Source organism: Balaenoptera borealis, assembly GCF_965194805.1.
Source record: "Balaenoptera borealis genome assembly, contig: HAP1_SCAFFOLD_1169, whole genome shotgun sequence".
Lineage (NCBI taxonomy): Eukaryota > Metazoa > Chordata > Mammalia > Artiodactyla > Balaenopteridae > Balaenoptera > Balaenoptera borealis.
The window spans coordinates 34,331-61,484 of record NW_028123044.1 but is presented as its reverse complement, the minus strand read 5'-3'; the positions used below and the strand labels follow the sequence as shown (position 1 = coordinate 61,484).

Below are 27,154 nucleotides of genomic sequence, written 5' to 3'. Positions count from 1 at the left end.
TGCCTGCTGGAAAAGCCGCCGGGATAGATGGAGGGGCTGGAAAAGCCTAAATTCTACCCACAAGGAGTGCATGCATGCTGGCTTGCGAACAATCAGGGCAGAGAGAGACTGGCACTGGCGGCTGCTGCCTTGCTGCACTTCCCAATCCAAAGCACACACAAGGTGGTGGGGCCACAGATGCACACAGCAGCTGAGCATTGACTCTTAGGTAGGCAGGTCCAGGGAGAGGACTCGATCTAGATGTGTGGAGACAGCCCGGAGGGCCTGGGGTATGGCCTGGGCCAAACCAAGGAGCCCATTGTCAGCCCGCACATAGTGGGGGCAGGTCCTGCCACAGTGCCCATTGTCAGTGTGCACACAGTGGGGGCAGGTCTGGCCATGGTGGACTTTGCCAGCACGTGCACCAGATGGCGCCACGGAAAGGCACAGCAGCTGGGCACTGCATCTCGGTTGGACGGGCTCTGGGCAGGAGTATGCAGCCGTTCATTTCACGGTGGGAGCACACTGGCCCCGCTCACTCTACACCATAGCTTGGAGCCAGATCTGGAGCTGACGGGTCCTGGGAGAGGTCTGCCACAGAGGCAGCCCAGGTTGCAGGCAGCGGCACAACCACCTCAATTCCTGCAGCCACAGGGCCCCGGCCCCCAGCACCAGCCTACTCCACACCACAGCCCAGCACTAAGTCTGGAATGAACACAACAGAGAAAGGGATGCAACCTTGGGCTGCTTCTGAGCACAACCATGGATGCCTGCACGGGAGGCACATAGGTTTGCGGTGACCACACGGACCTCATTTGCTTCAGTGGTCACCTCCTTTGCATCAGGGCATGTGCTCAGGGGCAGTGGAACCTGACTGAACCTGACCCTCAGGGCTTCTACTCCAACAGCTGGGAAGCAGACCCCAGCCCCAACAGGGCTGTGACAGCCATAGAGCAAAGAGGAGGCCCCAGCCAACAACCAGTGCAGGCTCTGGTCAACACAACTTCAAACACACCCCCTATCAAGGGAACAAGGGCCAGCACACTTTAAGGAAATACGTGGCAAGCACCCACACCAAAACCAGCCCTTGCACCAAAGATATTGGACTCATACCGTCTACACAGGGATCCTCTTCAAGAACACAGTAGATTCATGCTTCTCCTAAATTCAGAGACAAAGAAAGTTAAGTAGAATGGAAAACAGAGGAACTATCCCCAATGGAAAGAACAAGAGAAATCCCCTGAAGGAACAAATAATGAAAGAGACCTCACCAGTCTACTAGACCCCAGATTCAGAAAGGAGGTAAGAAAAAGGCTAAAGACATTAAGAAAGATTATTGATAGAAATGCAGATCACTGCAACAAGGAACTAGAAACTATAAAGAGAAATCAATCAAAACTAGACAACTCAATTGCCCAGGTGAAAAACAAACTAAAAGCAATAAATAGCAGACTAAACAAAGCAGAAGAATAAATAAGTGATCTGGAAGACAGAATAATGGAAATCACCAAATCAGAACAGCAGACAGAAAGACAAATTTTTAAAAATGAAGAAAACAAATGAGATCTATAGGATAATATAAAGCATGCATAATATGCATAATCATATGCATAATGTGCACAGTCATATGCATAATAGGGGTACCAGAAGAAGAGGAGAGAGAAAAGGGGATAGAAAATGTATTTGAAGAAATTATGGCTGAAAACTTCCCAAACCTAAAGAAGAAAACCGATATCCAGGTACAGGAAGCACACAGGGTCCCACACAAGAAGAACCCAATTAGAGTGACACCAAGACGTAGCATAATTAAAATGGCAAAGGTGAAAGATATAGAGAACTACAAAGTCAACTGGAAAACAAGGTTTAAAATGGCAGTAAGTACATACTTATCAATAATTACTTTAAATATCAGTGGACTAAATGCTCCCATCAAAAGACAGAGTGGCTGAATGGATAAAAAAACAAAAACAAAAACAAGAACCTACAATATGCTGCCTATAAGAGACTCACTTCAGGGCACAAGACACAGACAGATTGAAAGTGAGGAGATGGAAAGCTATTTCATGCAAATGGAAACAACAAGAAAGCGGGGTTAGCAATACACATATCAGACAAAACAGACTCAAAACAAAGTCCATAAAGACAAACAAGGACATTATATAATGATAAAGGGATCAATAACGAAGAGGATATTACACTTGTTAGCATATATACACCCAATATAGGAGCACCTAAATATATAAAACAAATAGTTACAGACATAAAGGGAGAAATTAACAGGAATACTATAATACTAGGAGACTTTAACACCTCACTGACATCAATGGACACATCTTCCAGACAGAAAATCAATACGGCAACAGAGGCCCTAAATGACACAATAGACCACTTGGACTTAATTTCTATCTACAGGACACTACATCCCCCAAATAAACAGAATACACATTCTTTTCAAGCGTGCAAGGAACGTTCTCTAGGAGAGGCCACGTACTAGGTCAAAAAACAAACCTCAACACATTTAAGAGGATAGAAATGACTTCAAGCATCTTGTATTACCACAATGTTATGAAACTAGAAATCAACCACAGAAAGAAAAATGGGTAAAGAACGAATACATGGAGACTGAACAACATGCTCCCAATAAACCAGTGGGTCAATGATGAAATCAAAGAAGAAATCAGGAAGTACCTCAAGACAAATGACAATGAAAACACAACCTTCCAAAATCTATGTGATGCAGCCAAAGCAGTTCTCAGAGGGAAGTACACAGCGATTCAGGCCTTCCTCAAGGAACAAGAAAAAATCTCAAAAAAACAAAAAGAGAGAAAGAATTAGAAAAAGAAGAACCAAAAAAAATCCCAAAGTCAGTTCTTTGGGAAAGATCAGAGGGAAACAAATAAAATAGAGATAAAAATAGAAAAGATCAATAAAACCAAGGGCTAGATTTTTGAAAAGACAAACAAAATCGACACACTTCTAGCAAGGCTCACCAAGAAAAAAAGAGAAAGGGCCCAAATAAACAAAAAAAGAAATGAAACAGAAGCAACATCCAATACCACAACAATACAAAAAAAAAACCCCACAAAAACCAAAAAACATAAGAGAATACTATGAACAGTTATATGCCAACAGATTAGACAACCAAGAAGAAATGGACAAGTTTCTAGAAATATACAGCCTGCCAAATTTGAGTCAAGAAGAAACAGATAATTTGAACAGACCAATCACTAGAAGTGAAATAGAATCTGTAATTAAAACAAAACCAAAAAAACCTCCCTGCAGACAAAAGTCCAGTACCAGACAGCTTCACCAGTGAATTCTACCAAACATACGTAGAACTTATACCTATACTTCTCAAACTCTTCCAAAAGATTGAAGAGGAGGGAACAGTCCCAAATTCATTCTATGAAGCCACCATCACCCTGATACCAACACCAGACAAAGACACTACCAAAAAAGATAATTACAGGCCAATATCTGTGAAGAATATAGATGCAAAAATCCTCAACCACATATTAGCAAACCGAGTCCAACGATACACTAAAAAGGATCATACACCGTGATCCAGTTGGATTCATTCCAGTTGCTCTGATAGCCTTATGGGAGTTCCCTTGTATGTTATTTGTTGCTTTTCCCTTGCTGCTTTTAATATTCTCTCTTTATCTTTAATTTTTGCCATTTTAACTGCAGTGTGTCTTGGTGTGGTCTCCTTTGGCTTGACCCTGTTTGGGACTCTCTGTGCTTACTAAACCTGGATATCTCTTTCCTTTGCCAGGTTAGGGATGTTTTCAGCTATCATGTCTTCAAATATGTTCTCTGCCCCTTTCTCTTTCTCTTTCTCTTCTCCTTCTAAGAACCCTATAATGCAAATGTTAGTACACTTGCTGTTGTCCCAGAGGTCTCCTAAACTGTCCTATTTCTTTTTCTCTTTTTTCTTTTTTCTATTCTGCTTCAGTTATTTCTATTACTCAGTCTTCCAGCTTGCTCGTCCATTCCTCTGCATCATTTCATTTACTGTTGATTCCTTGTAGTGTATTTTTCATTTCAGTTACTGTATTCTTCTCTGTGTGGTTCTTCTTCATATTTTCTAAATCTTTGTTAAAAACTTCTCACTCTGTTCATCCAATCTTCTCCTGAGTTCTTTGAACATCTTTATGATCATTACCCTGAACTCTTTGTCAGGTAGATCGCCTATCTCCACTTCACTTTGTTCTTCTTCTGGGGTTTTATCGTGTTCCTTGGTTTGGATTAGATTCCTTTGTTGCCTCATTTTGTCCAATTTGCTATTTTATTTCTCTGTATCTGGTGGGTTGGCTCCATTTCCCAACCGCAGAGAAGTGGCTTTTTGTAGGAGATGTCTTGTGTGTCCCAGCCGAACTCTCCCCTCTAGTCACCAGAGCTATATGCTCTAAGGGTGCCCCCTGTTAGGGCTGCGTGTGTCCTTCTGTTGTGACCGGCACACTACTGTGGGTGGTGGGGTAGGTGTGGCTGTCCCCTGGTCCAGTGGGTTGCCAGGCCCTGCTTTGTGCAGAGGCTGGTGGCCACTGGTGAGTGAGGCTGGGTCAGGAGGCTGCTGGCTGCAGTGCCCCAGGAAGCCCCGGGATTAGTGCTGGCCCACTGGTGGGTGGTGCTAGGCTCTGCAGTGGGTGGTGGTGGGGGCTAGAGGTCCTGTATCTAGTGTCAGCCTGCTGGTGGGCAGGGCCAGTTCCACATGGCTGGCTCCAGGGTTTGGGGGTGTCTAAAAGCTGGTGATGGCCCACTGTTGAGTGGGGCTGGATCCCAGGGCAGCTGGCTGAGGGGTCCAAGGTGTCTTGGAACTGGTGTTGGCCTGCTGGTGGGTGGGGCTGTGGCCCAGGGAGTCGTGGAGCTAGTGCTGGCTCGCTGGTGGGCAGAGCCAGGTTCCTGGGTCTCTGGCTGCAGGGCCTTGGAGTCCTGAAGCTAGTGTCGGTTTGCTGGTGTGTGGGGCCAGTTCCTGACATGGCTGGGTATGCGGTCTGGGGTGTCCCAAAGCTGGCGTCATCCCACTGGTGAGTGGGGCCAGATCCAGGAGCAGCTGGTTGAGGGGCCCAGTGTGTCCCAGAGCTGGTGCCAGCCTGTTGGTGTATGTGCTGGGTCCTGGTATGCCAGGCGGCAGGGCTGCGGTGGTTCTTGGGCTAGTGTTCCAAGAGGAATGTTCCGTTTTACATATTTACAAATATGTACACTAACAGAAGATGTTCTTTAATTTTATTACATTTTTATGAGACTGAATTTCTTCTAAAAGCTTGAAGTTTTTAAAGCTATTCCATATTGAAATTTAATGGTGCTCTTTAAAGAAAATTGTTGCTGATCATAAATGTTGACAATTTTCTTGCTTCTCATCTTTCATATCTTTATGAACTCTGTGTTGTATGTTTACAGAATGGTAATACTTGATAAAATTGTAGCTATAAAGAATCCATTCCGTTCTAGTGAAACTATCCTGACACAATAATATCAAAGTACGATAGTAAAGAAAAAGCTTTGCCAAAAATTTGAGAAAGAAAATGAGATTTAAGTACGCTACCATGGATGCCTTTGTGGTTCTTCCTAAACTTACTGCAGGGGTGAGAGCTCTAGTGCTTTGTAACTACCCATTCACTAATTCAATGTAGGTATTTCCTGAATAGAAGTATCTGTTACCTGGAAAGACATAGTAGTTGAAAACCATTTGCGCTTGAGTATTGTGGGTATTATGCTCATATTGATAATTGTGCTTTCAAATGGTGCCTGAAGGTGACATTTTTGTTTACCTACGCAATATACATTCTTCTTCCTAACTGGTCTCAAATTTTCATGAGTGCATTTCCTCCCTCATACAGTCACGTTTGGGGGGAATTTGACTGCTAGTTCCAAGGGTGAGACCAGAGTTACTCTAGATCTCACGCAATAATCCTATGTCCCTAGCCACAGTCATTGGTTCAAGATTGGGCCTGAGTCTTTATATCTTTGAGTCACTGGATCAACTAACCTAAAGTCTCCTCTACCTCTGGGCTCTCAGTTATATAAGCAAATGTATTTCCTTATCGTATACACAAAAGTGGATTTTACTTTCTGTTACTTGTAACTTCGTTACTTACTGCTATATATGTTTTTGAAGATATGTTATCAGGTGAGTGTAAGTTCAGAATTTTTAAACTTCTTAATACATTTTCTTTTATGATTTGATAGTGGCCTTCTTTGTTGCAATTGCTTGATGCCTATTTTGCCTGATAGTAATACAAATTAACCACGTTTCTTTCAGTTTTACTGATCATTGGTATTTTTTACCATCACTTTATTTTCATCCTTTCTGACAGTCTACTCTACCTGCTTCATGACCTACTGAAACACGTTCATAATGCCTGTATTAGACTGTTCAGACTGCCACAACAAAAATACCACAGACTAAGTGGCTTAACAACAGAAATTTGTTTCTCACAGTTCTGGAGGCTGGAAGTACAAGATCAAGGTGTGAGCAGGGGTGATTTCTTCTAAGGCCTCTCTCCTTGGCTTGAAGATGGCCATCTTCTTGCTGCTTTTTCACGTGGTTGTCCCTCTGTGTGTACACACTTCTGCTGTCTCTCTGTGTGTCCTAAACTCCTCTTCTTATAAGCACACCAGTCAGATGGGATTAACGTATCCCCTAAGAGCCTTAAATTAACTTAATCACCTTTTAAAGGCCCTATCTCCAAATCCAGTCACATTCTGAGGCACTGCTAATTAGGGCTTCAGTATATGAATTTTGGGAGAACACAGTTCAGTCAATAACAAAACCTAATGTTAAGATGACGTTATCATAGAAAACAAGAGAGCAGAGGCAGGAACAATGATGCGGAGCAGGCAGGAGGATGGTATGTTAGGCTTTCACTTTCCTATAGCTTCTCCAGTTCCTAAAATTCTCTAATGACCAATGAATCCCAGGCATTTGACTGAGAAATTTGCATTGCTACTACCTCAGCCTGGACCTAAAGGATGGGAACGAGTATTCCACACTAGTTAATAGCTCACAGCTTAAAATCTAACACTTTCCTATCATCAATAGATCTGCTGTTTTCTTCCGAGATACTTGACCCTTCTTAACCTCAGCTTCTTAATTAGATACAGAGATAAAATAATTAGTCATACAACTCCAACTGTGAGAATTCAATGAAATTGAGATATACTTCTGCACATAATCAGGGCTGTTTGCTGGGTGGAAGGTTTGGAAAGCTGTTTCCTCAGCCATTTATGCAGAGAATGTTCAGGTTCATTCTATTCTCACAGCTCTATATTCTAGGTCATGCCACAGCATTGTCTATGAGACATGCAGAAGGGGAAAAGTTGCTTCTGTGCACTGGGGTTAGACCTTTTGGGGGCCCAATTATCTCACCAAATACCTCCCTTACTATTTAGCAACCAGAGCCACTTGCAGTTCTCTATTTCGACTCCTAATCTTCAGGAAGACAGAGACATTGCCTGAAATTTTTCATGGTTCTATCTTCCCTTTTTAGCACTAATCTTGACATGCACTAGGTGCGTGGATGAATGATAGTTATATTCCAGACATATATCTTTCTTCTCTGACAGTTAGTAGCCCCTGGCAGGCCAGCGCCTTAGCCTTATAGCTAAGTCCAGTGGTTAGGACTCGGCGCTCTCACTGCAAGGGGCCCAGGTTCGATCCCCGGTTGGGGAACTAAGATCCTGCAAGCTGCGCAGCACAGCCAAAAAAAAAAAAAAAAAAAAAAAAAAAAGATGGATGCATTATGTTGAACATAAATTATAGCTCAGTGAAGTTGGTTTTTAATATGTCTTTGTATCCCTTCCAGAATCTAGAGCTGTGTCATGCTCATATGTGGAATCAACCTGTATTTTCAGATTGAACTGTACAGTTGGGTTTTTCATTTCTTTGCTTGCATGCTTGTTTTTTTGTTTTGTTTTGGGTTTTTTTTTTTTGCCACAGCCAAGAATATTCTCAGGATCTCCTGACTTATACATCCAACCACATGCTCCCCACCCAGATTTTTCATAGGCTCCACAAACGACATGGTCAAAACAGAACTGTCAGTTTCCTGGCATTGCACCGAAACTGGTCCTCCATTCACTTCCCCATCGAAGAAAACCGCCCTAACCCAGCTGCAAAAATCCACATTCCAAGGGACACACTTAATCCCTCTCTATCCCTTACCACAAACGTGAACTTCATCAACAAGTTCAGTACTTCCGAGATACATCTCATTTCAAACCCCATCTCACCCCTTCCATTGCTACGGCTGTGGTCTACGAGACTGTCACCTCTCACTGTCATGTGTGTAGTAGCCTCCTAATCTTGTCTCTTGATCTTACAGTTGCTCTATTTCAGTCTGTCCTCCAAAGAACATTTAGAATGAGCTTTAATAAAGTAGATGATAATAATAACTTCCCTTCCTTTCAGAAAGCACCCAATGGCTCCATCATAATAAGAACAAAACCCAGAGTCCTTACCATGGCCCACAGGACCTTCTGTTATTGGGCCCCTCCTACCAATCTCACCTCATTTTCTAACACTGTCCTCCCAATACACACTGGCATACAAGCTGTTCCCTAAAACTGCCAAGCTTGCCCATATCTTAGGGCCTTTCGTCTTGCTCTTCCCTCTGCCTCGAGGGCTCAGCTCCTATATCTTCCCACTGCTGACTGTGTACTTGTTGTTATTTGAATATTAAATCTAAGTTACGTCTTCAGAACATCCTTCCTTGCCTTCCCCACCCTAGTCATTCTCTGTCACATTTTCCCATATTATTTTCTTAATGGCTCTTAAACCTTGAGTGTATCAACCCCTGTAGAATGTGAGCTCCATGAGAACCATGACCCTGTCTGTCAGGTTCTCTGATTTATCTCCCGTGCCTATCACAGTGCCTCACATATCATTGGTAACCAATAAATATTTGTTGAATGAATGAATGAGTGAGTGAATGACGTAGATTAAACATGCTAAGTTGTGAGGACTCAGGCATAGTCTGGGACATGGGATTTGGGAGGATGGGAGAGTGAGCTCAGGTGTCCCTGAAGCAGCAGTTTTGTTTGAACCCATGAAAACTGTGGTTGGAAAACTGGGTAGAAAGGACATGGTAATTGAGGTAGTGCTTCTAGCTGCCTTGGGTATGAAAGTGTAGCATATGTTCTATACCAATTCTCCTTCTTTCTTAATGAAAGAATCCCAAATTTATTTGGTACAGTAATGTTTCCAGTAAAAGACCACATTTATAGCCTGCTTTGCAGCCAACAATGGTCACATGACCAACTTCTACCTAATGAGGTGATGGCAGAAGTGTTGTATAGTAGTTCCAGGAAGGTAGCTAAAAGGGAGATGAATTTCTCAGACCAAGGTATTTCTCATACCATCTGTTGTGGACTGAACTGTGGCCTACCCAAATTCATATGTTGAAGCTTTAACCCCCAGTACCTCAGAATGTGACTGTGTTTGAAGATAGGGCCTTTAAAGAGGTGATTAAATTAAAATGAGGCCGTTAGGGTAGACACTAATCCAATATGATTGGTTTCCTTATAAGAGGAGCTTAGGACACATAAAGAGATACCAGGGTGTGTATACACAGAGGGACAGCCATGTGAAGAAGGAGTAAGAAGGAGGCCATTTGCAAGCCAAGGAGAGAGGCCTCAGAAGAAACCAAACCTGTGGACACCTGGATCTTGGACTTCCAACCTTTAAAACTGTGAGAAATAAATTTCTGTTGTTTAAGCTACGCAGCCTGTGGTATCTTGTTATGGCAGCCATAGCAAACTAATACACCGTCAGATAAGGTTTTCAATTTTGACAGCTCATTAGAATCAACTGAGGTGAACCTTAAAGATACTGATGACTGGGCTTACCCCTAGAGGCTCTGATTCAGTTGGTTGAATCTGAGCATTAGAGGGGATCCTAATGGATATGCAGAGTTGAAAACCACATGTCTAGGAGAGTAGTTTTTTGCACTCCATTGAGCAGGCTGAGAGTGATGAATCTAGCATCATTTAGAAGGCATCCCCCTGTATCTCCCTCCTTCCACTGTTTTTCCTCTGCCCCACATCCCCCTTCTTTTTCTGCCGTATCCAGATCTCCACAGATGGACCCAGAGATGCCCCCACCTCTTAATCCTGTTCCATATCCAAGTTCCGTCCTAATTTGAGGAACATTTAATAGCTTCAGCCCCACTTCTGCCCTCCCTGTCAAGAAAAGTGAGTCTCGAGGGGCCTCATATTCTCTTACTCTGCCTGTTAGCCAGAGCCAGGGCAGCTCTCTATAGAGATAACTTCTTGCCTCTTAATCCAATTATGAAATGGATGAAAGACATGAACAGAGGGCAAATAGGCTTAGGAAAAGCTATTCAACATCTTTAGCCATCATGGAAATGCAAATTAAAAGCACAATGAAATATTAAACCCCCCTATCAGAATGGCTGAAAAAAACAGTGACAAAACCAAATGCAGACAACACTGGATAAACTGAGTCACTCATACATTGCCAATGGGAATGCAGAATGGTACAGGTCGTCTGCAAAACAATGTGGCAGGGTTTTCAGAACGAAATATGCAATTACCATATGATACAGCAGTTGCACTCTGGGCCGTTTACCCAGAGAAATGAAAATTTATGTTTACACAAAAACCTTTACATGAAGTTCATCACAGTTTTACTCACAATAGTTAAAAAGTGGAAATAGCCCAGATGTCTTTCAACGGGGGAATGGCTAAACAAACTGTGGTACATTCACACCATGGAATCCTATTCAGCAATACAAAGGAACAGACTATAGACCCACTTTACAACTTGGATGGATCTCAGGAGAGTTATGCTGAGTGAAAGAAATCCATTCCTAAAGATAATATACTATATGATTCTATTTCTATGACATTTAGGAAATTATAATAGTGTCTGACAGAGTTTAGGGATGTGGGATCAGGAAGAAGGTGGGTGTGGCTATAAAGGCTAACATGAGGGAAGCGTGTGGTGATGAAACAGTTTTTGATCTTGTTTGTGGTGATAGTTAGAACACCTACATAGCTGGTAAAAGTGCATGGAATTATATATATATAAGTATTATTCACAGGTGTTCTAACACACAAATGAGTGCATGTAAAATGGCGAAATTGTAGTAAGCTCAGTGGACTGTACCAATGTCCATTTCTTAGTTTCGATACTGTACTAAAGTAATACAAGGTGTTATTATTAGGAGAAGGTGAGTGATGGGTATACATGACCTCTCTACACATTTTTTTGCAACTTTTGGTAAATCAATAATTATTTCAAAGTAAGTAAGTTAAAAAAACAACATAGGAGTTGTGGGGAAAATAGTGTTAGTTACAGAACCTAAGAACCTAATAAAAATGTTAGCACAGTTTTAGACCTGTTAAATGATTAAGAATACCATAATTATTAGAGTAAATATGGTACTTTACTTGCTAAATACGTTATATTTGTTTATAGAAGTGAACATCAGAACGGTCACAACTTGTGAGTACTGAAGTGGTGGAGAGAAGGTTATCAGGAGGCAAAGCTTGGCTTTTAGGGTAGTCCAGGAATGGAGTCCTTACTCTATAATTTTCAAGCACTGTATAGGTCGGCTATAAATGCTAGAGACTGCCAGGGATGATGTGGGAGATGGGACCTTTTGGTCCTGGCCCCACTAACTCATGGTTGGGTCAGGGGAAGAGCAATCCAAGACACACAACATACAATGTGCAATGTTACCCTTTAATATAAAGATAAACAAGGATCATGTGTGGGAAAAATACAGGACAACTGGCAGGCCTACACGGTAAACTTTGGTTTCCTGATTAGCTGGACTGCAAGCTTAGTCATGGATATGGCTTCAGTTAAGAGAAGAGAGGTAACAAATATGAGGAGGATGAAAATGACATCTAAAGGCTCATTTGCAGAGTTTTGTTCTCAAGATCCCAGGTCAGTGGATGAGGGTCTCATCTCAAAATTCATCTGGAATCTTGCCCTTGGGCTGAAGAAAGTAAAGAGAAAGAATTGGGATGTCAGCAGAGCCAGCAGCCGTTGAGTTTCAACCCCAGGGCACCTGACTTCTGTCCGCCTTCACCTTCCTGAAACCCTAGAGGTCTATTTCTTCTTATCTCTGAATTCTCAGAATTGACTTTTTAATGAGTAAAGAATTTTTTAGTTCTGGTATAGTCTAGTCATCGTACTGAAAGCACCTGTAGTGGGGGAGGATAGATGACCTCCCTTAGGACCAAACTGGAGACACTTGACCAAACAACGTCACAGCTAAATCTATGCTACAAGGGCACGCCTTCAAGTTTACCAACATGTATGTACCAGAATGAGCAGATGCCACAGCATGTAATGCTGAAAAAGAAGCGAAAAGGTAAATGCCTATCAATAATAGCTTGTGGCTTCCTGGAATTCAATTGTTTAATATATTGATCTTAGAAAGAATAATGTAGCTTCACATATACTGAGAGGAAATGCTGGTACTAATAATAAACAAAAGAAGTTTCAAAACAGTATATAAGATAGGAAACCTGTATTTTATAATACATGGAAAGGTATTAGTATGAAATTAGGGAATTTCTCACAACTAAATGTTTGTAAGAAAAAAATAGATGTAAAATAATTACCTTCAAGTTCCCATTAATCACCCCTCTACTCCTCCTAGCTCCCTCCTATGCCCACGCAAACCCAGCACTCACTTCTGAGATCACTAGAGGTTCACCTCAGGTGGGGTGGAGGACGCCTGCATGATGTCCTGCTGCTCCTGGGAGAGGGTGTGCATGGAGCTGGAGGTGGGCGTAGGCACTGGGATGGAGAACACACTCTGGGTCTCACTGGGGCTGGCGTCCCTCACAAACAGCTCGTCATTCACGATGCACAGACTGAAGGAAAAATGGGCCCTCAGACTACGCCTGGATGGACACCCACACCCCCAATATTGACTCTGCTCCCACTGGCACTCAGCAACCAGATTCCTTCCACGCCCCTCCTGTGTCTGTCTCCCAGGTTCCTTGACTGGTACCTCTGGCCCTCCCCACAGAGCCCACCTTTGGAGAGACTGTCTACCATCTTCACTCGATTTATAGGTTTATCCCCAACCCACGGGCAATTTCGCATTTACCCTTTACCACAGCCCAAGGTGTGGACGCTCTGATCCCCATTCTCAGAAGAAGACACTGAGTCACAGAGAGGTCATGTGACTTGACCAAGGTCACACAGCGAGTGAGTGTTGGGTCAAGGAGAGAACGCATAGGCCGATTCCAGAGCCCATGCTCTTCTTAACCACTAGGCTAGACTGCTCCTGAGATCTCCCTGCTGGCTTTCCACAATACCGAGTAAACCTAAGGTCTGCGCCACCACATTCCCAAGCCCCTGAGCCCAGGCGGGGATGGGCATTCCCGCCCACAACAGGGCTCTCACCTGGAGTAGCTGGCAGGGTTAGCGATGAAGGTCCGGGTGAAGGCACGCACACAGCCCTGAGAACTTCCTTCCACTTCAACAGCAAACAAACAACAGTACCCCTTAGAGCCGCACGTGCTGTACACGCTCAACCGGCGGTCCCCAGTCAGGCTGTGACTGGACACTCATGCTGAGAGGGCAGTTGTTCACGGGGGCAGGGTGTCGGGAATCGGGAGGGCAACTATAGGAGCAGTCTGCGCCCAGTGACAGGGCCCCTGACAACCACTACACAGGTTCACGGGATGCGTTTTTCACAGCCGCCCAAGAGGTGGATACTACTACCCCATTTTGCAAATGAGGAAACTGAGAGGTTAAGTAACGGCCCAAGTTCTCAGAGTGAGTATCTGGGATGAGAGCCACCAAACTCCGCAGCCTGTGTCCCCAACGCCCAGGGTGTGCAGGGCAGACAGACATGGACACAGCTCAGACCTGGATTGTCTGTGGGAAGCCTGAGGGCTGGAGAACACAGTGGGGAAGGGGAGGGGAGGGGAGGGGAAGGGAAGGGAAGGGGTCAGGGAAGCTGGGTGGTTCTGGGAGTGAGCCTGGCCAGGGGGAGGCAGCAGTGGGGCATCTGGGGTGGGGATCTACACACACTCACCTTCCTTGAACACCCCGCTGACGCAGAAGCAGAGCATCGTTTCCTGAAAGGGAAGAGCCCAGGCGCCCAGTCACCACCTGCACCTCCTACCCACCTGCGGCTTCCTGGGCCCGCCCGAGGGAGGAAACAGGCGCTCACCGTCTGGAACCACGTGTCCACCACGAAGGAGCTTAAGTCATGCTGAGTCTTGGGCAACACACAGAGGGTGTGCACAATGACACGATTTGTGTGCTTCAGCAGCTGGACCCGCAGGTCTGGGAGGGGAGGGGAAGCGAGCGACGGTCAGGGGCTGCCACGCCCTGGGCCCTATGATTGACCCCTTCACCGCCCTTTCCCACCCAGTCTTCCCATCACACACTCACAGGGGTCCGTGAGCTTCTTCATATTCCGGCTGTCCTTGAAGTACTTGCACAAGCTGCTTCTAGGAGACAGAGAGCAACAGTGGGTGGTGGGTGTTTGCAGGAGCTGGCCTGTGTCTCCTGGGGACCCACACGGCCCAGGAGCAGAGCCTGTGCTGTGATACTCACGGGGCTGGGTCCTCGGGGTGGAAGGGAATGGTCAGGGAGAAGCAGGCCTCCTCATGATAAGCACCCACGAGACCCTGTCGGTCTCCACAGTCATGGATCAAGTAGAACCTGAGCGGGAGCAATGAGGACAGTCTACCTCTGTGGTCTGGACCTCAAATGAGACTTAGAAATTCCCCTGAGCAGACCTGTGCTTAGGTGGCCTCACCTGTCCTCGCCCTCTCCCCCTTGCTCAGCTTCCCAGAGGTACTTACTGCTGCAGGAATTGCAGGACTAGGCTCTTCAGCTCATCAGATCCAAAGTAGCTGCCCTGGAATCAAATGGCATTTGAGACTATGCAGTGGATAAAGCCTCCCTGCAACACCCCAAATGTTGTTTGATCCTCTTCCTCACCTTGCAGGGCTTTAATACGCAGGGAGTGTCAACATCAACGGTAACTGGTGACGGTAACTCCTGGCCATCCTGGAGAAGGGAAGAGGAAGTCAGGAGGGGAGACCAGGGGAGTTGCCCTGGATGATCGGGGAAAAGGATGGGCCCAGGAGGGTGAGGGTCAGAGGTCAGGTGTGAAAGGGCCCTGGAAATTCCATGGGAAAGCTTACACTGGATGTCTTCATCATGAGGTCCTGGAAGTCTCTAGTGTTATATTCAACTTGTGTGTGTGCGTGTGTGTATTTATGGGTATTTTTCCAGCAAGTCTATCCATGTCATTTTCAGGAGTCCATGCCCCCCAAAATGGTTAAGGTTCTGATGCTAATATGTGATCTAGGCAAGACCCAAAGGGCTTGAGGGCAGGTGCAGAGATCACTGACATTCATAAGAGACAATGATTTATGTAGGCACTTACTAGGCGTAGTAACTTCGGGAAACGATCTCTGATGGCCCTGTCCAAAACCAAAAATAGAGAAGAGGTGGTTAATAGTTCAAGGCTGCAATGCTTCCTTTGAGTTAAAACAGTAATACCATAAACAGAGATCAGTGTGTTCTGGCCCATCCAGCAGCGCCCTTTGCCCACCTCTGCTTCAGATTTTAAGGGTTTTCGGTCCACTTCCCTGTTGAGCACTGAGCATCTGTCATCTTACTGTCTGAAAGGCACTGTCTCCTCATCTCTCTCAATACCTTCACTTTAACATTCCTTCCCTCCCTCCCTTCCTCTCCTTCGCCTGGTAGCTCCCACCCAGACTACTCGCACTCCCTTCTCCAGTGCCACAGGGAGCAGCATTTCAAACCCATACTGCAGGGCTTCCTTCTCCTCCCTTCCTTCCTCCAGGGCCCCACTGAAGGCTGTGGGGAGAAGAGGGAATGGGGTGGGAGCCCGGGGCTCTGCTACCTCACTGGGGGTCCAGCACTCTGGCAAGACCCGGACACCCCCCAGGGATGGCCCAGGATGCTGGGCCAGGGAGGTGAGTGAGGTGGGGCTCAGGGAGGGAGATGGAGGGGATGAAGGCAGAAAGGGAGTGAAGGTAGGAGGGGAGAGATGAGAGAGACATAGGGGCACAGAGACAAGGGAGAGAGAGAAAACAAAGGGAAGGGAAAGAAGCTCTCCCGTGGTCGGGGTCAGGGAAGAAGAGAGAAGAAAGGGGAAACGGCGACCCTGTTGCGGCTCTTCACCTGCCCCAGAATCGCCCAGACACACCAGGTAGGAATGGAAAATATGCACATGTTGGGCTGGGGCCCCACTGGATGCTGGTTGAAACTTTGTCACCTGTGTGAGTTCAGCCAGACTTGGGCATGGGAAACAGGGCCGCCATGGGGGCACATCTCCCCCAGAATGAGGAAAGGGTCAGGTCCCAGCTCAGTATGGGGCTGAGGATCCGTGGCCCAGTCTTATGATCACCGTCTTCTCTCCTGATGACCCCTGCACCTGTCTGAGTTCGTTCTTTATCTGAGGAATCGTACCTGTCTCAGGCTGCCCAGGGCTCCTGTGAAGGACCAGATGGGATGATGTGACGTGTGCAGGGAGGGATGGGAAGTGCCCCTGAGAGCCCTGTCCTTCTGTCTCCTCTACCACCTCTGCCCTCTGCCTTCCACTCCTGCCTCAGGAAGCCCTCTGATCACTGGCGGGGGCCCACGTCTGGCCCCTTGACTCAAGGAGCCCTGCTTTTTCCCAAGGAGGCTCCAGCTCCTGGCATTGGGCCAGCAGAATGGATGTCATGACAGCAGCCACCCACGACCTCAGCCCTCAGCATGGCGCAGGAAAGCCCCCATGTCAACCTGGGAGACGAGGGGGGACCCCTTTGGAGGAAGGGGAAGAGGGCCCCTCTCAGAACGGGGGAGGCAAACGCCATCTCAGCACGAAGAAGGAAGGCTTCTCTCAGCAAGAGGCCCTGGACTGGAGGACCCTTCTCAGTCCAGGGCGCCAGCATCTGGATCAAGGCTGGTCGCTCCTGGTCCTGGTGAGGAGGAGAAGCCCTGCTTCCTGCGGCACACTCTTGGGAGGCCTTGGCGGAATATAGCTGGGCGCAGAGAGCTGGAAACAGACCCCAGAGCCCCTGCAGAGGTGAGCAGGTCAGGGGAAGGAAACTCCTCACCGGTGATAGGCACAGAGAGAGCAGAAGGTGGGGCCTGTGATCCTCCCAGAAGACCAGGGCTGCCACCTTTGGCAAAGGGGCACTGTCACAGATAGTCTAGGCTCCCACGGGTGAAGGTCACCAGGAAGGGTGACAGGGTGTTCACACTGACCTTACATAGGTGGACTGGTCTGGGAAGGTGCCACACAATGGGTTCCCTTGCAGCCACAGCTCTTCAAGCTTCAGCCCTTGCATCTTGCTCAACTCCCACACAGACTTCAGCTGAGAAATATGGGGCGGAAGTGGGAAAAGGAATCCCAGGGAAAGAGGGACATCCGGATCTCTGCACCCCCAGCCCCCTCCCTCCCCCACAGGTACCTTCACCTGCCTCCTGTCATCACTCTGATGGCCACTAACATGACCCCCCCTACTCTCAACCCAACTTTGATCTGGCTCCCTCTTCTCACCTCATTTTTGGAGAGGTTCAGGATCTTGACCGTGGGGGCCATCTGTATAATGTCAGACAGGCCATCCAGCTGGTACAGTTTGTTGCTGCTCAAGTTCAAGGACAACAGCTTTGGGGCAAGAAGAGGTAGAGTGAAGGTTACTATCTAGGACCTTGGAGACAAATCTGCCCTCCACCCCATCTCTTCCACCCCCTACCCTAATACCAGCACTGGGCCTACAGCCTCACCTCAGGGAAATTCTTTTTGATGATCTGCAGGGTGGCAGCCATGTAGTTTCTTCGATTCAGAATTATATCAATATCATGGCCCACCAAGTCTTCAGGAAGGAGAGGGGAGGGAATCAGATGGCTGAGTGGGGTCTGGGGCCAGCACCAGCCCCTCCCACGTTACCATCCCTAAGTCTCCCTCCAGGAAGACCCCTCTGCCCTCGCCCGCCCTAGAATTACTGCTGTCAGCCGTACCTGGGTCAACGCAGAGCCTCTGGAGGTCAAGAGCTTGCTTGGAGACATTAAATCGTTTGATCAAGGTCAGCTGCGGAGTGAGAGATGGAGAGAGCCGCTCTGAGGCTGTGGTGGTGGTAGGGAAAACGGGGGCGAGGGTGACGGGGGCCTGGAGGAAGGAGAGGTGGGTTTGAGCGCTGGCACACAACATGCCTTGAGTCTGCATTACCTTTAGCTGCTCCATTTCTTCTGGCTTCAACTTATACTGCACAGAGTAGGGAGCAGCGGAGGGGCTGACAAACACAGGTATCTGCAGGAAGAAGAGGTGGGGTAAGCACCAGGAACTCTAGTTCCAAAGAAAACAGCCAGCCCCTGGCCTGTACTCCTTCCTCAGGATGAGGTACAGGTAATGCCTGCGACACACACCTTTCGGCTCTCCTCGTCACAAATCTTGTAGCTGACATCCATCAATGCAGAGGCAGTGCTAGCGTCCTGGACAAAGAACCGAGCCCCATTTTTCACAAAGTGGAACTACAGGGATTGAATGCAACAGCAATAGTATCAGAAGCCAACAGACCCTGCTGAACCAGGTCTCTCTCTCCCCCTTCCCTGTGCCCACGCGTCTGGCTTCGGCATCCTCTCTTACGTCCACTGGAGTGAAGGGGACACTGCAATGGCTCTGGATTGAGTTCATTAACCATGTCTTGTCATACTGTATCCCACAAGGAATCTAAGGATGAAAAGAAGGGATGGGAGAGAGGAAAGACAACAGGAAATTTAGGCTGGAGGACGAACCTTTTCCTTTTCTTTTCCGGCCTTCTACTGAGCTTGACAGGGCTTCTAAAGAAGGGACCACTGGCATGATTTCTTATGGGTGTGCGTAATATGGATTTCCTAAATACTCTTTCTCTCCAGTCAAACTCTCTTCCAAATAATCAAGGTGTCAGAGATGATCTTCCTTTTATAAATTTCCAGGAGATCCTACCCAGTGCAGACACTGCTTGCCCCTCAGACAAGGTCTCCAGAGGCTCGACCCTCCATCTCCCACACTCAGCTTGCCAAACTGAGACCTCCAATGTGGAGTTGCTCCATATCCTTGGCAGTAGTTTCCATCTTTGCTCTGAGACAGGCTCCTCCGTTCTCCTCACAGTCAGCCTGTTCCCTTTACACTGCTTCTCTGAATCTGCCCTTAGATGAACAAGATTGTTAACTCCTGGTCATAAAAAGGACAGCTTACAAGCTGTCCCCAGTGAAATAAACCAGCATCTCTACATGAGACCAACACAACTCCCCCTGACTTTTCTCTCTTGCACATTCCATACATTTTTCAGGATACTCACGGTGACCCTGAACCAGCTCCCTGGGGTTCCATCTTGTGTGTTCTCCCGCATTTCTCTCTCCAGAGGTTTTCTGTTTCCCCACACAGTTATATGCATGTGGCCTTCACTGTCCAATCTCACTGTCCTCTCGTTGCCTCGGATGGTACAGGGAGAGCTGCAGGGGGGATGTGGAGAGAAGGAGGGTGAGTGGCCATACGTGCTAAGAAAGTCTTCTGTACACCCTCGTCTCTTTGATACCAGCACTACAATTAGGATTGCTCAACCATTATTTCACTTCTAGCATGCTTCAGTTTTGCAGTGACAGAAGAAAAACAAGTCCACGGAGAGTGAGAGAGGTGCATAGTCCCAGGGGCTGCTGTGTACAAACCCTGCTGCCTGGTCACTTACTGTCTTACTTCGGGGTCCTCCTGGACATCCCTCTTCACCACGTTTCCATCATCCTCCTGCAGGTGTGAGGGCTGAGGCTCACCCCCACCGTGTTCATAATGAGGGCTCCTCTTGCCAGAATTACCTGGGAAAGAACTACAACCTTTCTTTCTTCCTTGAGGTGGTCTACCACCATCACTGTATTCTGAAAAGAGGAACAAAAATACAGGTTTGAAGACACATCTGTGGTGCACTTACCACATACCATGTCTTAGGCTAACAGGATGGTAGGGCAGGCACAGTGCCAACCTGGCCTAAGGGACCAATCCCACAAACCTCAGAAAGGACACTCTTCTGCCTGTGCAGAGAGGACAGCCTTATCCGACAGATGGCACTATCAGGGGAAGAATCGAGGAGGAGCAGGATGAGGAAGAGGAGGACAAGGAGGAGAAAGAGGGAGGAGAAGGAGGAGGGAGGAGAGGACAACTGCGTTGAAACTTTTAACACAGTGGAGCAGGACTGATAAGGAACCGAGGTGTATGCGTCCATGGGTTAGACTGGACACCAGTCATATATGTACCAGGAAGGCACCCGAATCTTGCCTTCTCTCAGGACCTTCCAACAACCACACCAATACCTCTCTCGTGCTTCCCAAATCCAATCAGCCACCACACCGATTCCACTAACAACCAGCAAGCTAGCTGGACTTCCTTTGCCGGTGCACTAGGAGCTTTAATGTCAGGTTGCACTGATGTCACAGCCTCCTGAACTGTCTCCCTCCCTCCAGCCTTGCCCTGAACAATACTCTGTTTGAAAGAGCCAGGGTGAGCACTCTTTTGGGCCAGCCTGAAATGCCTTTCAGCTCAGCAGGCAACTCTTCCTCACTTCAGCTCTTCTATAACAAGGGTGTGAATGATAACCTGGAATGATGTGTCAGCCACCATTTCCAAGTGTTTAGGGATTCTTCTTTTTGCTTTCTATTACTGGTTTCTAATTTGATTCCATCGTGGCCAGGGAACACACTCTGGGACATTTCAATTCTTCTTTTTTTTTTTTTTAATAATTTAATTTCTCTATTTATGTCTGCGTTGCGTCTTCGTTGCTGCACACGGGCTTTCTCTACTTGCGGCTAGAGGGGGTACTCTTCGCTGTGGTGCACGGGCTTCTCGTCGCGGCGGCTTCTCTTGTTGTGGAGTTTGGGCTCTAGGCACGTGGGCTTCAGTAGTTGTGGCACGCGGGCTCAGTAGTTGTGGCTCGAGGGCTCTAGAGCGCAGGCTCAGTAGTTGAGGCGCACGGGCTTAGCTGCTCCGCGGCATGTGGGATCTTCCTGACCAGGGCTCGAACCTGTGTCCCCTGCACTGACAGGCGGATTCTTAACCACTGCACCACCAGGGAAGTCCCTCAGTTCTTTTTGAATTTACTGAGGCTTGTCTGATGGTCGAGGAGATGGTCTAACTTGGTGAATGTTACAGAGACCCTCGGGGAAAAACCTGTACTCTGCTGTTGGTGGGCGGACTGTTCTATTTATGTCATGAAGATCTCGTTAGTTTCCTGTGTTATTCAGGTCTCCTATATCCTTGCTGATTTTCTCTCTGGTAATTCTGTCACTTGCTAAGAGGGAGGTGGGTGTGGAAGGCCCCCACTATAATTATAGATCTGGCTCTTTCTCCTTTCAGCTCCATCAGTTTTTGATTCATGTACTTTGAGGCTCTGTTGTTTGTGTTCATACACATTTAGGATCTTTATGTCTCCCTGGTGTCCTGATCCTTTCATCATTCTGTAAGGCCTCTCTTTGGCTCTTGTTCATTTTCTTTGCTCTGACATCTACTGTATTGGATACTGAAGCCACAGGCACGCTTAGAAAGTGTCCTGGTTATACCTCACCTTTTATTCACTCCTAGGAGTTGTGTTGTTGTTCACCCCTCCGCCCACAAATTCTCCCCTCCAACATATCTAATTCACCATGGGAAAAGATTTGGAAGTTTTTCGGCACCTGCAGAAATAAGATCGTGTCAATTCTCTTCCCCATAGGTGGATTCACTAAGGGTATTTTATTTTTAACACATTCCACTGAAACAGGGAACCAGCAGATAATCATACCAGTGGCTTGTGGGGAGGGAGGATTATGGTAATTACACTGTTAGAAACCAGCTTCCTTTGGGTTGTAATACTTAAGGCTCTCCAGGTTTGTGGGCTGTGCCTTTTGTACATTAACTATTCCATGTTGTCTCAGGGCACGCTTACGAGTAAAGATCCGTCCAGGGCTGATCACTCCACGATGGAGTGATTACGACCAGGCCTCAGATGAACTCCTCTGAGGAGCCGTTGCTTTCCCTGTGTGGCCCGCTGTCAGGGCAGTCCTGCTACTCACAACCTTGGGGCTTTCCCTGTGTGGCACTGGAAGTGAAAGTAAACACAGATAGGGCATTGGACCCACAAATGCCACTTGCTCGGTCCCCAAACCTCGGAGGGGGCCTGGCGTGCTCTCTTTCTCCCACACTCCACATCCAACTGGTCAGGAAATTCTCTCGGCCCCTCTCTCAAAGTATGTCCAGAAGCCAGCCACTTCTCACCACCTCCATTACCACCACCCTGGCCAAGATACCAACATCTATCTCCTGGACTGTACTGCTGTCCAGCTGGCCCCTCTGCTTTCATCCTGGCTCCCTTACCTGTCTGCTTTCAACCCAGCAGCAGAGCGCAAGTCAAATCATTTCACTCCTCTGCTCAACACCACATAACAATGGTTTGAAGCCCACCAGCATGTTCAAAAGCCAGGAGTTCATAATGATACTCATCAACAATAGCAACAACAAAGAGGAACCTTATTGGTGACCTTTGGAGAATGCCAGGCAACCAACTCGTTTTCAGGAAAATCCAGCAATGAAAGGGAAAAGTTCACATTTTAAAGGGAGCAGTAAGGGCATGTGGTCTATGTATGGTGTATAGGAAGAGTCAGAGTCATTTGCAAGAACCCACATTCCTTCAGAAATAACGTTGCCAAGGGGAAAGCGTAGAAGGGGGCCAGCTAACAGCTACCGCAGTCCCCCGGCTGACCAACTATGTCGGGTGCCTAAACAGGGCTAGAGACCTCCCTCATCAAAGTGATTCAGACACAAGCAATCTCAGACATTGCCTTGTCAAGTATTTGATAGAATAATCCAGTGAAGCCATGTGGTCCTGGGATTTACTTTGCTGGGAGATATTTGAGAACTGATTAAATCTCCTTCCTCATTAATCGATCTGTTCATATTATGTATTTCTTTACGATTCAGTCTTGCTAGATTGTCTGTTTGGGGGACTTTTAACCATTTCTTCTAGGTTTTCCAATTTATTGGCATACAATTATTCACAGTATTCGCTAATAATCCTTTTAATTTCTGTAGTATCAGTTGTAATGTCCCTCTTTCATTTCTGATTTTAATTATTTGAGTGTCTTCTATTTTTTTTTTCCTTAGTGAGTCTAACTAAGGGTTTGTCAATTTTGTGTAGCTTTAACAAAAAGCCAACTCTTAGTTTCATTGACTTTTCTTCTATTGTTGTTGTATTTCTTCTCTATTTCATTTATCTCTGCTCTTATATATCTCCTTCCTTCTGCTAGTTTTGGCTTTAGTTTATTCTTCTGTTTCTAATTTCTTGAGGTGTAAAGTTACGTTGTTGATTTGAGATCTTTTGTCTTTTCAATGTACACATTTAAAGCTATAAACTTCCTTCTTAGCACACCTTTGCTGCATCCCATAAGTTTTGGTATGATGGACTTTCATTTTAATTTGTCTCAAAGCAGTTTCTAATTTCCTTTGTGACTTCTTCTTTGACCCATTCATTCTTTATGAGTGTGTATGGAGATTCCAAAAAAAATGAAAAATACAACTCCCATATGACCCAACAATCCCACTTCTGGGTATATATCCAAAAGAACTGAAAGTAGAATCTTGAGGAGGTACTTGCACATCTATGTTCATAGCAGCACTATTCACAACAGCCAAGAAGTAGAAACAATTAAAATGCCCATCAATGGATAAATGGATGAACAAATTGTGGTATGTACATATATATATATATACAATGGAATATCATTCAGCCTTTTAAAGGAAGGAAATTCTGTCATATGCTACAGCATGGATGAACCTTGAGAACATTACGCTAAATGAAATAAGCCAGTCACGAGAAGACAAATACTGTATGATTCCACTTGCATAAGCTTTCTAGGGACTTCCCTGGTGTTCCCGTGGGTAAGACTCCATGCTCCCATTGCAGGGGGCCCATGTTCAATCCCTGGTCGCGGAACTAGATCCTGCAAGCATGCTGCAACTGAGAGTCCGCATGCCACAGCTAAGAAGCCTGCATGCCACAACTGAGTCCACATGCTGCAACTAAGAAGTCTGCATGCCGAAACTAGAGATCCCGCATGCTGCAACAAACAGCCGGCACAGCCAAAATAATAAATAAATAAATACTTTTTAAAAAAAAAGTTGGGAAAACTATAGTAAACAGAGTCCATGGGTTTAAAAAGAAAAGGTATCTAAAGTAGTCAGATTCATAGAAGCAGACAGTAGAATGGGGTTACCAGGGACCGGGGGGAAGGGGCAAAGGGGAATTGCTGTTTAATGTGTAGAGTTTCAGAATTGAAAGACGAAAAAGTTCTGAAGATTGGTTTCACAACAATGTGAATCAACTTAACAGTACTGAACTGTACACTTAAAAATGGTTATGATGGTAAATTTTATGTTACGCATTGTTACCATAATTTTTAAACCTGTACATTAGAGTGTGATTACTCAAAAGGAAATATTAAGAAAAGTTTTTGTTTGGATATGTAAATACAAACGTAAAGAAGTCAACATAAAGAACACGTGAGAATGTCAACTGTGCTTATGAGTAGGTGTTTGGAATGCACAAGAGGTGTACTTTCATGTCCCTGCTCTACTTGTATAAAAGGCTGGGTCAGGGTTTTGCCACGGGCTTGGGGGGAAGCACTGTTGCTACTGACTCATTACCTAGCGTAATAGAAACAATTACTGATAATCAGATCCACCTGTCTTCTCTCTGATTATTAAGCTACATCACTTTGGACAATTCACCCGACTTCTCCTGATCTCAAATTACTTACATGTAAAAATCAGGGATTAGAGCTAACCACCACCTCAATCAAGATATAAAGCATATACCACACTCCAAATGGTTCCCAGTTAATCTTTCCATCTCCCAGCTCCATATAAACCTTGATCTGCTCACAGTCCCTATATATTCGTTTTGCCTGCTGCAGAATTTCTTGTAAACGGAATCATACATACTGCACACCTTTGTGTCTGGCTTTTTAAAGTCAGCATCATGTTTTTGAAATCCGTTTATGTTCCTGCCTTTTTTATTGCTGAGTAATATCCCACAGTATGGGTTGTAGTTCTCCACCTCGTTTACACAGTAGAGCCCCTTGGGGAGTTTGAGAATGCCACCAGCTCCAAGCTATACCCACAATAATTAAAGCAGAATTGGGTTGAGACCCAGGCACCCACATTTTCTAAATTCTCCACGTGACTGCAGTGTGCTACCACAGTTGAAAGCTACTGTATTAAAGTATCAGCTTTTGGTTTATGCTTGCCAGAGACCCTAGGAATGGATGCCACCTCATTTTGCTGGCTTTCCACTCTGTTGTTTTAGGGACCTAGTGATTCCATTAGTTTAAATTAGAGATTGGCAGACTACAGCCCATGGGCCAAACCTGGCCTGTGGCCTGTTTTTCTAGGGCCTGCAAGCTAAGAATGGTTGTTACATATTTAAATGGTTACAAAAATAATATTTCTTGACACGTGAAAATTATTTGAAATCCACACGCCAATGTCCACATGCAAAGTTTTATTGGAACACAGCCATACTTGTCTCTGGAGCCTTCCGCTCTACAACAGCAGAGCTGAGTAGTTACGAAAGAGACAAACTGGCCCACAAAGCCTCAAATATTTGTCACCTGGCCCTTTCCAGGGAGTTTGCTGAGCTCTGGCTTAGAGCAAGTGTCCTTAAAGCAAATGCACAGTAACTGTGGTAAATGGCTGACGGTCCCTTTGGCTAAGCCTGGGAAGAAGATTTACTGCAGTAACTTGCGACTTCACCATAGGGTCCTTCCTCAGTAGTCCACTCATTCATGGTGTTCTGGCTCAAGTGTGGGAATTGAGTAAGGGACTACCATTTGCCATCAAGATAGGTCAAGTCACCAGACCTAGAGCTTGATTTCTTTATTTTTATGTTCTTATATGTTATTACAAATATTTATTTATATTTTATTTATTTTTACACTGATCAAATGCAACTTTGGAGTATGTCAGATATTTCAAGATCCAAGGGATCTGTTGATCAATTAGCCACCTTCAGAGGTTGCTACAGGTCAAACCAATGTGACTACCCTTCCATCCTTGCTGTTTATTAGGTAAACAGCACTCACCTTGAGGCAGGAGATTAAGTGCTCCTACTGGGCCTGCAACACCAGAACCCCAACATCTCCACTCAAATGAGGGTGACCATGTCAATGGCAGAATCTCCCATCTCATCTGTGGCCTACACAAGTCAGCCACTTCAGAACACTTCACAGATGAAGATGCCCTCCACACTAATGTGTTTCTCAATGCTGTGGGGGAAAGGAGTGTCCTCTGGGTCCCAAACAGCAGCTGCCTGGTCCACCAACACATTGACTTCAAAGGCATTTCAATTCAAGTGACCACAGGTGGTAACTCTTGAAACCGAGTCCCCCTAAAACCGAGTTCCCTTGCCAGGTTGATGATTAACTTCTCTGTCCAAAACTTTATTCCCTCTCTTGTCCCACTCATGATCCCCTCAGGATTGAGGAGTATCAAAGAAAAGGGGGGACTGACACTGAACAGAACCCTTCAGGGCCCTCCTGGGTACAAAAGCCCCGCTGTGTTCCCTGTTTCTTGTCTGTAGAAAAAGGCTTTGGCCTCCTAGGCCTTCCCTGAGTTCCAAAGAACAGACTCAAGCAGTTACTAATTAGGGAAGTGAGGAAATGCAGAAATAAAGGAAAAGCAGTCAAAGAAACGAAATTGAGTTATTTGTAGACAGGTGGATGGACATAGAGTCTGTCATACAGAGTGAAGTTAAGTCAGAAAGAGAAAAACAAATACCGTATGCTAACACATATATAGGGAATCTAAAAAGAAATGGTCATGAAGAACCTAGGGACAAGACGGGAATAAAGACACAGACCTACTAGAGAATGGACATGAGGATACGGGGAGGGGGAAGGGTAAGCTGGGACGAAGTGAGAGAGTGGCACGGACATATATACACTACCAAACATAAAACAGAGAGCTAGTGGGAAGCAGCTGAATAGCACAGGGAGATCAGCTCGGTGCCTGGTGACCACCGAGAGAGGTGGGATAGGGAGGGTGGGAGGGAGGGAAGGGGTGGGATAGGGAGGGTGGGAGGGAGGGAGACGCAAGAGGGAAGAGATATGGGGACATATGTATATGTATAACAGATTCACTTTGTTAGAAAGCAG

At 46.0% G+C, this 27,154-nt stretch overlaps 1 protein-coding gene across 1 annotated transcript; it reads right to left on the bottom strand.

The window, feature by feature from the left end:
* Window positions 1–11,736: 11,736 nt before the first annotated feature.
* On the bottom strand, window positions 11,737–22,308 carry LOC309621917 (nuclear RNA export factor 2-like; the record flags this gene model as incomplete). The annotated part of the gene is made up of 20 exons (XM_082409203.1): window positions 11,737–11,945; window positions 12,672–12,831; window positions 13,370–13,442; window positions 14,007–14,049; window positions 14,145–14,260; window positions 14,369–14,427; window positions 14,534–14,641; window positions 14,785–14,840; window positions 14,924–14,992; window positions 15,375–15,411; window positions 17,210–17,319; window positions 17,505–17,612; window positions 17,732–17,820; window positions 17,966–18,035; window positions 18,174–18,254; window positions 18,371–18,475; window positions 18,591–18,674; window positions 19,680–19,855; window positions 20,288–20,456; window positions 22,114–22,308. The coding sequence occupies 20 exons, from the start codon at window positions 22,306–22,308 to the stop codon at window positions 11,916–11,918; spliced, it is 1,938 nt and encodes a 645-aa protein (XP_082265329.1). The 3' UTR covers window positions 11,737–11,915.
* Between the last annotated feature and the right edge of the window lie 4,846 nt (window positions 22,309–27,154).